The sequence below is a fragment of the Nesoenas mayeri genome (assembly GCF_963082525.1).
Source record: "Nesoenas mayeri genome assembly, chromosome: 3".
In the NCBI taxonomy this organism is placed as follows: Eukaryota; Metazoa; Chordata; class Aves; order Columbiformes; family Columbidae; genus Nesoenas; species Nesoenas mayeri.
In genome coordinates this window covers 77,439,595-77,455,062 of record NC_137544.1, presented here as the reverse complement: position 1 = coordinate 77,455,062, position 15,468 = coordinate 77,439,595, and the positions used below count along the sequence as shown (strand labels likewise).

At 36.1% G+C, this 15,468-nt stretch overlaps 1 protein-coding gene across 2 annotated transcripts in view; it reads left to right on the top strand.

The window, feature by feature from the left end:
- Positions 1-14,503, top strand: part of SIPA1L2 (signal induced proliferation associated 1 like 2) — a gene marked incomplete at its 3' end in the record, with an annotated part of 81,580 nt that extends 67,077 nt beyond the window's left edge. The window contains exons 17-21 of one of the 2 annotated variants that reach the window (XM_080342775.1): positions 5,212-5,343; positions 10,622-10,675; positions 11,629-11,752; positions 13,407-13,488; positions 14,357-14,503. In XM_080342775.1, the coding sequence (XP_080198901.1) occupies positions 5,212-5,343; positions 10,622-10,675; positions 11,629-11,752; positions 13,407-13,488; positions 14,357-14,503 (539 nt within the window). The remainder of the gene's footprint in view (positions 1-5,211; positions 5,344-10,621; positions 10,676-11,628; positions 11,753-13,406; positions 13,489-14,356) is intronic. The other variant, XM_080342776.1, reaches the window with a different exon arrangement.
- Positions 14,504-15,468: the final 965 nt, after the last annotated feature.

Sequence of the window (15,468 nt, the reverse complement as noted above, 5' to 3'; positions counted from 1 at the left end):
TGTATACTGCTCCTCCAGCAGTGAAATTTTAGTGGTCTATGTATTAGTTCTGTCTTAAACACCTTATTTTCCATTCTTCCTGCTTTTTAGATACAGAAAGTTATTTACACAGATACCTGGGAAAAAAACTAGTATCATGTCAATCAAAATGAAGCTAATTGTTGCTTTCCTAAGTAGTTCATGCTGTTTTCGTATACAACTTCTATTTTCTGCTTCTGGTTTTGTATTATAAAAGTGCCTTTCAATACCAGCAATATAGGATCTTTTATGATGGCTGTTTCAAAGAAGATTTAATTGGTTATCTGTAATTACACTCTGAAAACAAACACATCTTGACTTGCCCACCTTTGTTTTCAAAATAGGTTAGTCAGTATCTCCGTATAAGAAACTAAATTTGGCTCTGGCTAAGAAGGTTTTTGCAATCAATGTGTAGCAGGTATTTACATTCTGTAACAGTGGTGATGTGAGAGGTTTCTTTTTAATTTTTAATTTTAACTTGAGGTTGTAGTTTCAGATATCAGGATTCTTATCTGTCATAATAGTCTCTTCTGTAAAATACATACATTTGTGATCTTAAAGCATTTTAATTTTACAGTTAGTTAATGTTTACAGAAATCAGTGGTAATAGTGTGGTTTTGGCTGGAATTCATATTTAGAAAGATATGTTCCTGCATGCTATAACCCAGTGTGTGGTACATGAAATATTGTGGCAGCACCAGCTCTGGTGAGACCCCTCTAGCGAGGAAAAGAGTGTGATTAATAGATAAGCAAGGCCAGCAACAAAACCAAAGCATAGTAGGCAACCTGAAGGGTTTAATTTACTGGGAAATCAGAATTATTAGACAAAACAACCATGGGAATATAGAAACAGAAACTTCAACTGTATGCAATGTTGACTGTGGGAAGGAGATGAGAAAATGAAGCTACAGGATTTTTTAATTATTTTATCAGTTAGGGAAGTAAAATGAGAGTTGCTTTCAGTAAAGCCTGAATTGCAGACTCTGACAGTTGAGTGCTATTCATTGCGCATAGTACACAAACGTAGAAGGATTTACTTTATTTTTATCTTATTTTTAACTTAAACCAGAAAACAGAACTTATGCAGCTGAGAAATCTGGAATTTTACCTTAGAGACATTAAAGATTCCCTGAGACAGTACTGTTCACGTTGAGTGATTCTAGCATGCTGTACATGGCTGGAGGTACAAATCTATCCTCGTCTTGCAGGGAAAGAATGAAAACAATGAGAACCACTGATACAGAACTAGTGTACCAGCACGAAGACTCAGAATGACATGTGGAGGCAGTCTGACTGACATTGCAGGCACCGTGGTCCACTCCTGTTACCAAACACACAAAAAAAATGAGAAAGAAAAATGCCCTAAGTGATACACTAGCATGACATTACTGTGCTGTGAGGAAAGGAGAAAGGTGCAGGATACTTGTAGTGAAGAGGATTGTGAGGAAGGGAATGTTTTGCAATTATAAACTAACGAATTTTGAAAGTTCTCAGATTACGTATGCCATAGGGGAAAGGCTGTCAGAAGTGCAGCGGATGTATCTGCAGTGATCTTATTAGATGAAAGCCTGTCTTAAAACTGGCTTATTACCACTGTTAGCTTCAGTCCAAAACTAACCTCATTCATAAGCAGTATTAAAATGGAAGAGCGTCACTATGTATCACTGTACAATTTGGATATCAGTTTTTTAGTAATCAAATAAAGACTGTTGATTAAATAATTCACACAAACAAAGGAGTATGTATGTTGTCTGTTACAGACTCTCATACAATGAATAATCCACCACACCAGAACATGAGACTACCTTCAATAACGAAAGTTATTGGGAGCACATGTCCACTAGTGTAACAGTGCTGTGAGCGTATGTCCGTGAGAAAGTCTCCTAGCAGGCTGGCATCTTTGAGGGGACACTTTGGGCAACCCTAGGTAATACTGAAGAAGGGAAGGGTTTGGCAGGCAGAAGCTGCTTTTTTTAAGAGGACCATAGAGAGAGAATTGCTGATGGCAGGAAAGAACAACAGAAAGCAGATACTGAGCTTTATGTCCGCATATGACTTGGTATGTTCCTTCAGCTGCACCATCTTTTGAGAAAATCTGCTTGTTAAATGGCATGTCTAGTTTGAACACAGTGAGTGAGGAGTACTTACCAGATATTTTAGCATGATCTCCAGTTTCTACACAAAAGTAGCAGTTAAAATTGAAGCAGGATACTTGTCTTGGAAGTAGAAAAGGTTAAATCAGGTGAATCCTTCTTTCTGTGTTACTAGTTACTCTTTGAATACAGAAGTATGTGGGATTGATGACAGTCAATTTGAGGAGCTCTGTTGGAAATGGAACTAACCATATAATTTTGGTGAAAATAAGGACTCTTCAAAATGCTTTATACTTGTATGTATCAATAATAAAAATAAAGAAAATTCCTAGTTGTAGGAAGAGAGTGACATAATTGAAAGGAACAGAAACCAGAAGATCAATGATTTTGTGCCAAAAGGAGTACAGCAAACAAAATAACCTTTAAAACTGAAAGATAACTCATTGTTTCCTCAGAGGAAATAAGGGGTAAATCTGCTTCAAAACCAACCTTGTGGGCAATGAACATAGTGGCCTACAAGATTTAAGCATATTCTCCTGGACACACAGAGATGGGTGTGCTCAAGCGTAACTTACCACCTTTGCACAATCAAAAAGGAAGACCACAGGCAGCCTGCAGGTGCTAACGCAGCAGTCATACAGAGAAACACTGGAGGTAACAGTGCGGTAAGATGAGCAGGGAGGAAATGCAAATATGGGAGGCTAGAAATAATACATCTCACCCAGAGCATTCCTGAAATATAAACAATATTCTCTGAAATTCAAAAGCACAAAGAGACCTGTATCATTAGAGCTCTCTTTCTTTTAAAATTTATTTTTCCTATTCCCCCTCAGCCCCATTGTGCAAGAACACATAATTTGTAACTTGAAAATTATTCTGTGGTGACATACTCTGATTTTTCAGTTACTCCACTTATAATTTCAGCCGTCAGCATTAGCACTTGCATTTTCAGAGCTATCAATATTCAAATCTCTGCTCTGGCAGGCTTTCTGCAGTCGAGTTGGTCTGTCAGGGCTTATGCAGGACCAAATAGGATCCACCCTAAGGTGAACTGAAGTTCTCACAAAGACAATGCATAATGAAGGATGACTGCTGGTGAATGTATCACTCCTACACTTTAATTTGGAAAGCCAGCAGAATTGCACTGGGAACAGGCATCTTCCTGACAGGTTTCACAATCAGCCCCCATAGGCTGATCACACAAAAGCAAGGGCTGTCACTTGGGGCCTGCCTGCTGGTCTAGAACCAAAAGCTTGCTTGCCAGCCTTTCAAATAGGCATTCTGTCTATTTTCCACAACAGCGATGTAGAAAACATTTGTACTTGCATAAATAAAGTTCTTATAATTCCCAGGTCATATACAAAAGTTCAGAGACTGCTCTGATGTTAAGCTTTAAATGTATTTTTACCCCAAGGTAACCTTAGGTAAGATTTTACGTATGTTTATAAGAAACTGAAAATAAAATCTTAGTACTAGATATATGAGTAGAATATATTTGTATATAACATTTTCCATTTCATATAACATCCACTTTTGCACAGTAAGAGTGAGTATTGAGGGATGTTTCTACAGAGTTTTATCAATCACACCACTTCCAATTATAATATAACAGTATTGTATCTTTCATGTAAGTCGCTGAACAAGATAAATTCCACAGTAAACAGGATTTCTGCCTCTTCTGCACTGCTTTTGATTTGCAGAATTCCCAACTTCTGACAGGATTGCAGACTTCTTTCACTCTCCTATTCGCTTTTTAAAAAAAAAAAACACCACCAAGCTTTCTGCAAATAATATTATATGCTCTAATCATCGATTTGTGCAGTAGAATGCTCTGTAACAGGTTACTGGTTTTGGATTTTTAGGTGAGAAATATTTCATTCAAATGGACTTGGTTAGTCTTTTTCATTGATATCAAGACAGTGACAACACACCATTTTCTTAAATGATAATGTATATTCCACTTGTATGTGTGCATTTTTTCCTTCATTGATTTTTTGCATTTAGTATTTTCCTGAAAAAATATATGCCTCATAAATGTTATAGTCTCGATCACTGAAATAACTAGATGGAAATTGCCTTCTGAAATATTTGAGGAAAAATTACTGTTTTGACCTTTTTATTTAATAGAAGTAGATACATCTGAAGCAAAAGAATTTTCCTGACTATACTTTGTAATACAAGTTCAATATTATATCACTAACTTTATGGCTAAAACAAAATGGGATTATAAATAATATATTTGGTTTATGTTCAGTCTTATGAACCCCTGTGTGCCTGTTCAACAGTATTCGTTTTACTGTGTTCACATTAATCAGAGTGAAGATTGCTATGGATTGATAAGGAAAACATAAAACTATTTGCGATAATTATGAAAATTAGCATCTCCTCTACTAAGATGTATGTTCATGGCACCTTTCTAAAAGACTGCATAACTCAAAGATGTGCTTGAACTAACTTTTTAGTGTATATATTTCAATTAACATACAGTCTATCTACAGCATGTAATGTGCTACAGCTCACTGTGGAGCTTAGAGATTGGCACGTGAGTCTTATGTCCTCAGATATACAACTACAGTATTAAACTCATAGGGTATTATTTTCAATGTGAAAGTGAGTTTTGGATGTAGGCTAGAATACAAATGCATTGAAAGAAATGCAAGTGGTATATTTTAAAATTGCTTCTGGAACTGAAATATTCAAGTTTCAGAATAAAACTCTGCATGTAAATAGCTCATATGCTGTTTCACAGTCTTCTTAAGAATATAACTTTGTGTATCTAGCAACTTTTCTAATCAGTGCTCAGGCTTAATACGGTATGCTTAAATAATGCATGTTGTCTACTCAGCATTCACATAAATGCGAAGAGCATATCATGTGCAAAGTGACACAAAAAAAAATCTTGAGAAACTTTTCCCATCTTATTCTACCAAAGTTTTAAAAATTGTTCCACCCATATTGAGTATTGAACAGGAAAAGACGGAAAGAAGAGAAATGATAAGCACCCTTTGCTTATATATATTTTTACAGTTCATTATAATAGCTTCAAATTTAATTGTACAGCATTGTTATAGGAAGACTAATTATTGTGTTTATTGTTTAGATGAATTCTGGTTCTCAGATGGGTCCTTATCTGATAAAGCCAAATTCAATGATCCTGGCCTGATGCCCCTGCCAGACACTGCCACAGGGCTAGACTGGTCCCACCTGGTAGATGCTGCACGAGCGTTTGAAGGTAACAGGAAAATTTGAATAAAGATCAATGTTCAGTACACAAACATTTTTTTTCTAAATATCTATTGTATAACCATATTTTTAATTACAAAAATTCAGTGTTTGTTTCCATAGCCCTTTAGTTCTTTTGGCAGTATCACTTCTCAGTGTGGAACTTTGTCACTGAAAATTTGGGATATTGCAGTTCATCCATTTAGGGGCCTAACTTCTTTCTGCAATCAATTGGAAAAATCAGATACTTTGAAAGACAGATTCAAATCATTTATGTTAGATGTTTAAAATGAAACTGGGAATAGTACTTCCCTGGGTTCATTGTTGTGTGTTTATAAACTTGTGTGTGTAGTCCAAATGATGTTGCAGTCCCTCTCAGTTTTCATAATAAGCCCTTGAAAAACAGCAAAAATGCACACTATATTTTCCAGTAGCAGAACTTGAGTTGTGGGATATAAACCAGATTTGCATTATTAAATTATAAGACCTTATTGGCCTCTCTGATAGCTAAACCCACACAATGTATAAACACAGAAAGTTGGATGTTGGTTTGAGTGTCTGTATCAATATATGTAGTTGAATATTTCTGTTTTGTTGTTTCTGAGGGCTGCTTTGGTTAGGTCACGATGCTGTCCTAAAATTTCCAACATTTCTTAACTGGCATTACTCTCATTAGTCAATGTGTGGAAAGTCAGAGGTATCTGTATCATTGCCACCGTCTTCACTGTATAAGATACAGCTCTTAACTTTATGAGGAGAACTGGTTGTGAAGTTAATGACGAGATGTTCTTCTGGGTTTTTTTTAACTAAAAGCAACCATGGGAATCAGTTTTCTGGTACCTGATTCCTTCCCTAAGTATGAAGTGATTAGATTTCAATTTGATCAAAACCTCTTCAGAACTATCTGCTAATTTAAATGGTGGTGTTAAAACCCCAAAACAAACAATGTGCCCCGCCCCAAATCTTCAGTGAAAAAGATCACAAAATGGATAGGACTTGTTTAATACTGACTTCAGAAATTAATGTTAGATTTTTCTCTAGTTTGGCTTTGCCAGCCTGATATTTCTATGTTGTATTCTGTTCTAGAACCCTGATACAAGACTTAGTTCCATTTTTTAATTTCTACAAGGTCTTTTCCTAATATCAGTTTATCAGAGTTACCAATCTGATTTCAAGGTCAAGGTTTTTCCCTGGTGATGTCTCTAGGTTGTATGTTGACACCTTATATATTTTGATCAGTTCAGCATCCATAATGTAGGCCTCACAGGCCTTCATCTGTCTGTCTTAAAATGCAGTTGTATCTCCATTAATGTTAAATATAGCCTTTTTAAGTGCTTATAATGTTGGCATTAGTTGGATAAAGAATTAAATATAGTAGCAAGACTTTTGCTAGTATGATCTGTACTCAGAGTTTACACATGGATGTAACAAGAACAGTGGTCTCATATTTAGCTTCCTTCCCACCCTCATGAACAGTTGACTAGTTATTTGTTAATTAGTATTTGCTTTTATCCAATTGAAGCCTTGGTCTTATGTAGAACAGCAATTTTTAAACTGTGGTCCATGAGGTTGGAGTAAGTAATTACTTTTTTTTTTTAATTGAAAGTATGATGATAACACTTTTCACTTTGTGAAGATTTAATTTTCATTGCTTTTGCTTGGCAAGAACTTTTGTAGGAAGCTGAATTTTCAAACTTTGCCTGAAAATCCTCTGTTATTCCGGAGAGAGGAATTCACAGTGCAATGGGGTTAAGTCCACAGGCTCCAGAAGCTACATCAGTGAGGGCTTTTGCTGGAGTTGTGTCTGGTGAGGGTCAGTGTCCATGAGCTGGAGCACAGTGCAACGTTATTTTAGTTCTTCCCACTGCCTTCCTTTGCAGAACATAGTTTTAACTCTGATACCAATCCAGAGATCATCTTTAGCATGCATGCAGTCAGTAACAAGGGGTGTTCTTCCTTTTCTGTCATATATGGATAAGCTACTTCCAGTTCTCTTATTTTATTCTGGAGAGTAGTCACGAAGTAATTGACGTGCTAGAAGTACATTGTTGTAGTATTTTTGTATCCATCCCTGAAGCAGACAATAAAGAACAGATAGAATTGGATGGGACTGTACAGCAAAAGAGGTAGGGCTTTAGGGAGTGCAGCTGAGGTGGAAAAGGACAAGAAGCAAAATGTTGGACTGAATAAAGATAAAGACATGGGGTTTTATAGAATAAACTGGAAAGCCAAATTAGAAAAAGGAGAACAAAGAAATCTCAGAAAAGAATAAGGGAGAAGGAGAGAATGTATTTTTTAGTTCTTTTTGTGTTGTCCTTTCAGTAGATCTCCAAGTTAAGGAAGAAGGACTGGCTTTCAACGTGTGTCTTATCCAGAATTAGCCATCAATATTTTTTCGATGTTTTGGGGAACAAAAGGGTCAGCCTTTCTAGGTGTCAGTATCTTTTACTGTCATTATAGAAGATAATTGGTGCAAACATAAATATGGATTATTATTAGCAGCAGCTCTTTGTACTGTTTGTACTACTTTAAACTAGGCTTATTGTGCTTTAAAAAAGCTGCTCAGTATTTGGTAAATCATACTGTGGGAATTAACAACCTGAGTACAGTCCCTCTGTCTCTGATTTAATTCATTAAAATAGGTAGTTTCAACTCCTGTGTTTTTTCCAGGTTATTTTTGTGAACATCTACTAGTGCCAATCAGCATGCAGTGTTCCTTAATGCCAATTTATCTTTGCAGAAACATCTGTGCTACTGCAATTAATATTATTTTAATATTCTTTGTATCTTAATGTGCGTAATGCTACAAATAACATAATGAGAAAGAAGTGAAGCATTCAGCATGAGAGAGAATTATTTTTAAAAAGTTAATATGTTAAACTGCTAGAAAAAGAAAAAAATGAAAATATTTAGTTAACATTTGGTCATTTCTAGTGCATGCATGTGTAACTCTTTTTGCTTCAGTGCATACGTCAGTATATGTTTGTGGGTAGAGTTTGCCTTAATAATGAGAGAGCAGCTTCATGCACTATACTCATTTTAGCCTTTTCTGCTCTCCAATATATCAAAATTGCCTGGAGTTTTTTTTCTGGTCTCTGCTAGTGGGCTGGAACAATAGAAATCCAGATTCAAATTCTTAGTGGTTACAACCACACAATTCTGCTCCTTTAACGTGAGACATGAATTTTGTCTAATTTTTGGTCTTGCTAAGCCAACTGTTCCTTAAACTTTTGATATAGACATAAATACATTTTTGCAAGTATTTTTCTATGCATGGGTCCTATGTGGGGTTTAGCAAGGATGTCCCAGGTAAAAATAAGAGCTCTGAGGTTTAGATCTCTTTTCTTCTGTTTTGTATGCACAAGTCACTTGAATTGAAAGTGTCCCTGTAGCTTGGAGGAAGCAGAACTTATTTCTACAGCATCATAGTAATAAATACACTTCATTTTCCTTTTGAAAAATGAACTGTTGGTAAAGGTACCTTTGATTTAATTTTCTTAAATACAGAGTCAAGCCAGTTGTGTTAAGAACAAATAAAACAAAAATCAGTAGGAAGATTTTGCTCTTTAAAGAACAAGTTCAACCTTCACCACAGCTCAGGTTTAAAAACAGTTCTGATTTAAATAATCAATATTGCTAAGCATGAATACTTATAGGGAGAGCAGTGAGATTTGATACAGTTACTGAAAATAAAAATATATCTTTAAAAGTATTTGAAAAGCATTCAAAGCCAAAATATTTTGCTAGTCCAGGATCTTCTTGGTTGTACTAGTTACTACAGAGATTTGTTGGCTTTTGAAAATGAAGGAACTGCTCTTTGAAGAGGAATGCAGGAGTTTGCCTACTAAGTTATGTGATCGAAGATTTCTGGTTATTAGCAGCCATGTAGTAGTTTTATTCCTTACCTCATGAATGCAAAAATATTACTTCATATTTTATAAAGATGTGAATATTGGAAAAATAAGTTCCAGTTGTGCTAGGAAAATAGAAAAGGTTTTATGATTAATTTCCTACTATGTTAATATTATTTTAAAATTATGTGGAGCTGAAACTCATAAGGGATTACAGAAGGAAGAAAAAACTAATCCACGCATTATGCTTGATTGCAAGAGCTCATGTTTTTATATTTTTGTTGGTGTGTTGAAATAATATGACAGTATTTTAAAATATTGTGTTTAAAAATGGCATCACATGATTTCATTAAGAGCAGTATGTACCTGTTTTTCCACCTGCTTTTATGCATCAAGAAAGAGATGCTTCCAAATGCTGCTACAGAGAGCACACTGACGAAATGTTTCCTCACCTGGTAAAATAAACCAAACCAGCAGCCACTGTCTTTAATTAAGCTTACTCAGCAAAGGGAGAAAAATGCAGATTTTTTTTTTTTTAATTGTTTATTAATTACAGTAGAATTACCTCTGAGACACAATATCACATATCACATGTTGTTTGCCATAGAAAAGATAGCAACAACAAAACATTTGTTGCTGGCATTGATTTCTTCTATCAAGTGGTAATGAAAATGTAAATAGTATAAAGGTGGAATCAGTAATTAGAGATGTACTTCAGACTGTTTACACAATCTTGTTTCTGGCCTGCATACTGTGTTTCAGTTGGGAAACTAGTTTTAGTTTATCTGTACTAAATAAATCTATTCAACTTAATATGTTTAAAATCTGTAAATGATGCTGTGGTTATGTGTTTAAAATTATATTCTTACCTTACTATTGGCACAAATGCAAAAGTCATGTTTATTTTTGCTGAGATCCATCACTAATCAGAAATAAGGATAAAAGCAAAGGAAATGAACTGTAGTCTTTCAAACTGGACAAAAAAAAGGCATGCAACTTTTCTTCATTGTGTGATAAAATGAATTGTGAATCTTTGCTATTCCCTAAAACTATTCATTCAAAAAAATCTCTTTAAAGAGCCTTTTAGTGATTTCCTAGTTTTGTTTGGTAGAACTTTTAAATCAAAATTTCTTTTCTAGTTGAAATTGTATTCGCTGCTCAGGTTCTTAGAGTATGGAGGGTTGTCTTCTCCTGTATCATGCCAAGTTGTCATGCTGTGTCACAATACTGGATGTTACAATTAGAAACACGAGGCACGACACCTCATGCTTCGCTGTAATGCCAGTGTTGTGCAAAAACGGGGCTGCAAGGCTGAGTGAGAGCCCACGTGAGTTGGACGGGGAATGTTCCACTGTGTGGGCTGTACCTCAGGGCCACAGCTGCTCCAGTGGAGATGGGGCTCTCTTGTTTATAGGAACATTCTAAATCTTATTCCAGGTTTTGACTCAGATGAAGAATTTGGGCCGTTCTGTCCTCACACGCCGTTTCTAGGTGATGGTCTGGGATTGATGACTTTTGCCTTTTGTAAACTTTCTTTAATATTTCCTATGTTTGCACGTTTGCATGATGATGCAAGCTTTGGGCCTGCGGGGCGGCAGAGCGAGGGGAGAGAGGGCAAGGCAGGCATGTTGTCGCCAGAATTTATACAAGCCTACGGACATGGATTTTGTTTGACAGAAATAAGTTAAATCAATCTCCACAGAATATGGATTTTTATTTTTTTTTTAATTTAAGATGACAAATTGAATCATGATGAATGCATCATTTTTACTCCTGTTCTGTGCAATGATGATCTGCATGGCATACTTCTATTATGTGGTGAGTGATGTATTTTGGCAACCACACTGTATATCCATAGGTAATTACATCTGCGCTTGTTAGATTATGTTCTAGTGGAATCCAGTGTGTAGATAATAGCGTGCCTTGGTAACATATAAGAAAAGCTCAATTGGTAAAAATAGTGTGAATTTATTGGTTTTCAAGTATGCAGATTACCAGTAGGTTCTGCAAATGCTTGAGACAGTAAAACAGTACAAAAATGAACAGTGCAAATTTCTGAGGAATCTGATGGCTTTAAGTCCATGCAGAATGCAAACCTTTTTGCTAAATTATTATTGTCACTGGTGGTGACTGTGAATTCTCAACTGGTTTTCTGTGGATTTCATCAAGACCAATTTACTGTTCATATCAGCATTAACTGGTCCAAACAAATCTATCGTACTCTGCTGATAGATACAAAACGTTGCTTTGAGGTTGCCTTTGGATGCAGATGTGGGGAGGCCAACTGGTTGGAATTTACTTTACATCTGCTGATTGTCTTCAAAGCTCTGGTGTAGAAACCTACATTGATTTCTCTAACTGAACCAGGACAGTGGCTGTAATATAGCCTTTCATTTTTTATATATGTCCAGCTTTAAACATATCCTTGTGTTACTTTTTTGCAGATCAGAGAGTAGCATCTTTTTGCACCCTGAATGATATGCAGCAAGCTGAGGGCTTGGAAGGAACACAAGAGTTACCTTTGGATGAGAGTCCCACAGATGGAAAAGATTTCCTTGAAGCTGCTGGGTATGTCAGAATTAAAGCATGTATATATACATATATATATATATAACAAACAAAAAAACCCACCTGATTTTCTCAGTGTTGCATGTCAAATTGCCTATATGCATATCCGATGGCAGAACTGTTGCCTTGACTAATTACATCTTGTCTTTAATTTTGAAAAATGTTGTTTCTTGGAGTCAACCTCTGAGCAGTTCTATCTAGAAAATTTGTAGTATAGCCAGATAAAACTCTCTTACTAGAGTAGGCCTCTAATGTCCAGTATGGTTAGGTGCAGAGTTTCAGCTAATCAATATTTTCACTGTATTCCTCCTATACAATAATAATGATTTGTGTTATGCTTATTTCTATTTGCATTTGAATACAATTGATAACAGGAGTTCAGCTCTGTAGCATGCAGTAACCTTAGCTGAAGCAAACGTCAGACCTTGGAACAGGTGTTCCTGCCTATCTTTTGCACCTATTTACTACTTGCAAATCCATAATTTTTCATTTATACATAGGCAAATTTATCAAGAGAACCTTTAACTGAGGACTGCAGGAAACTTTTATGTGAAACTGCCCAATTTTTCAAATTCTGTCTTCCCCCACCCCCACCCCCCGCCCCCATCTTCCCTGCTGTGAGGAGCGTTCTTGTTAAAAACACAGATATTCAGCCCTGTAAGCTGTCCACTAGCACACTTTAAAAGAAAAACACATCTTTGATTAGTTTTGCTTTTCAGCTGCAGAAATGGAAGAACAGGAAATGAAGGGAAGTCTTCTTGCTTGTTAGACTATCACATTTTAATTTGAACCAATTATACACAAATTAACTTACTTACATGGTAAAGTGCTTTGATTGTATTAAGTACAAAGTACATATCTTTCCCCAGCCTAGTGTTCAGTAAGGAAGGATTGCGAAATAATGTTAAAGATTTTCTACTTTTAGCATTGGCAAATCTGTCAGATTGATGCACTCGCATGAAGCAGCTGATTCAGCTTTGTATAAAGATTCTCTCTTCAGCTTCTCTTCTCTAGACAAAATGAGTCACGTGGTGAATTTCAACTATAACATAAAAGAAATTGTCTCCCACAGTGCTCATTGTCATACAGGAAACAGAAACTGTTCTCAGTATTTTCCTTCGGTCATGCATTTGATTAACCTGTGGCAGTATTTCATACGTTTTGACCTTTAAACAAAATATTTGTCTCCATAAAGCCATAGGTTTTTCCTTTACTGGAAATGACACAACTGCAGACCACACAAAAGAACTCTTAACAGCTCTTTTGGTTTACATTAATTGCTGCTGCAGCTTGCTTCACATTAGTACATTCCTTATCAGAAAGCAGCTTGCTAACAATGTGCTGGGCACATCATTTAGCAGCAAGTTCAACTTGCACTGTGAGGGTATGTTAAAATAATTGTAAAACATTCCCCTTTAATCATTGTAATTTCTGACTGATTTACGTGAGAGACAGTGTCATATTTCAGATATTACAGTTTATGGGTCTGCGTTCCTGTAATAGTCTTTTGCTGATGCTGGTTTTGTCTGTGTTTTCCTAACTATGCCTAAACTGATTTGTTTCCTTTGCTGTCATTGAAAGTGTTACTCTGTAAAAGCTGGGAGAGAAATGTTTTTTTACTAACAGGGAGTGAAGTTAGTGGTTTACTTTACAGGGAACATGTTCCAAGTACTCTGACTGGGAAAGTAAACCAGCTGGAAGTCATCCTCCGGCAACTACAAACCGACCTGAGAAAGGTAAGGGGTCATTGGTGATGTTATTACTCTCCAGTTTTAATAGTTATATTTCCATGCAGAGTTCATCAAGGGCTTGAAAAAAAGCACATCAGTTCAAACAGTGTAATTAATGAATGGTAGAGCCTAGTGGTTGATCAGAATGCTGAGGAGGAGAAGGTCCTGTGGGAATAGTTATGTGAACAAGCTGCCCCAAGACTAACTAGTTTATGGGTCTTTACTCCAGAATAACTGTCCTACATACAGTCACATCCTACAAAGGATGAGGCACTTGATCTCCATTCATGGTACCCTAGATTTAAGGAGGATAGGGATATGGACATAGGCACTATTGCTAAGAAGTTAACACTCCAGATTTATCATCCTCGTTGCCCTGTGGCGTCTTGATCATCTGACAATGACTTGCTTTGTGTCTTATCTGCTATCTAATTTCTGAACTGGAGACGATGCCAGGACTGGTAGAAATGGGACTGCTTTTGATAAGAAAATATTCATGTGAGGGAAAATTTTGAAATTCTATACTTTTCTTCCTTAACATATGTTTGAAATCAATTCAGTTGAGCTCTCATGTATGATTTGTAATAGCTAAAAGCTGCTTATCCTTTTAGTGCTGGAATGTTTTTTTTGTGGAGTCCTATAATTTCTTTATTGAAGTATCATCTAGTTGTCTTTTAAGCTGGCCATATTTTTTCAGAATGAACAAGGTAGTTGGAGCGTATTTGGGGAATTAGCTGACAGTTAACGGTTGTCAGAATGGATTAGGGAGCTCAAGAAAATATAGCTGTATGACTTGCACAGAAGTATTAACAACAAAAATGAATGCTGTCATCACGACTACTCACTTAACTCGATTCATATGTTTGTTAACCAGGAAAAACAGGACAAGGCGGTTCTCCAGGCAGAGGTACAGCATCTGAGACAAGATAACATGAGGCTTCAGGAGGAGTCTCAAACAGCAGCTGCTCAACTGAGGAAATTTACAGAGTGGTTTTTCAATACGATTGACAAGAAGTCCTAATGACTGGGGCTCTGGCAAATACTTATTTGAACAGTGTAACAGCTGTATTTTTTGAGTTAGCGGGGTAATAACTTCACTGTGTTCACAATCCATTTTAGGTGTTTCTGCTACATTCTCTATCCAGCTTTATTCATTTGAAACGGAGAGACGACTGTGGTAATCTGTCTTTAAATTCATATGAAGAAAGCAGAGAATAGCAGATATTTGTTTGTGTGCAGATGAATGTAAAAAATCCTTAGTGTCATTTTAGACATTTTTAGAAGATGCTCTGGCTGGGGCTTGCCTGAAGAGGAATATTTGGGGTTTTAGTTCCTGCATTTCAGGTGTGCTGGTGAAGACGTTAAAGCAATTTACATTAGCTTGGGCTTCAGTATTGTAAGATAAAAAGAATAACCAGACGTATACTTTAATGTTTAAAAGGTGCTCTATTTTTTTGTATGTACAGTAGTTTTATTTCCACAGTCCACATTGTCATAGCAATAAGAATGGAGGTATAGTGAATAGTCACAAAGCTGTGTTTATAAAATGTTAGCACTGATGTGTTTAACACTAGTTTGGATGCAGATACATTAGAGATTATTTATTTGCAGGAACAAAATGGTGCCTGAATATAAACAGTGTTCTGGTTTTCTAAAAATACACATGCCTTGTAAATGGCTCACTGGGGTTAGCCCACTCCCAACTTCAGTTACTTTTGTATAGTTGATGTTCAGCTAAACAGTTATACTGCTTACCTATCGAAATCATGTATGGTGTGAGCCAGCCAATCGATTGTACAATGCCAAATTTGTTTATCTTTGTACAGAAGCTTTGATCAAGTGTCTTGTATTTAACACCTTTATTTAAGCTTATTTAACCTTAAATTGTTGTTTTTATAAAGTTTGTTTTATCTGCACTATGGTGAGGTCAGTTGGTTGCAAGTTGTAATATTTTTAGCTTGCCAAGACTGTACTGAGGAGTTCTAG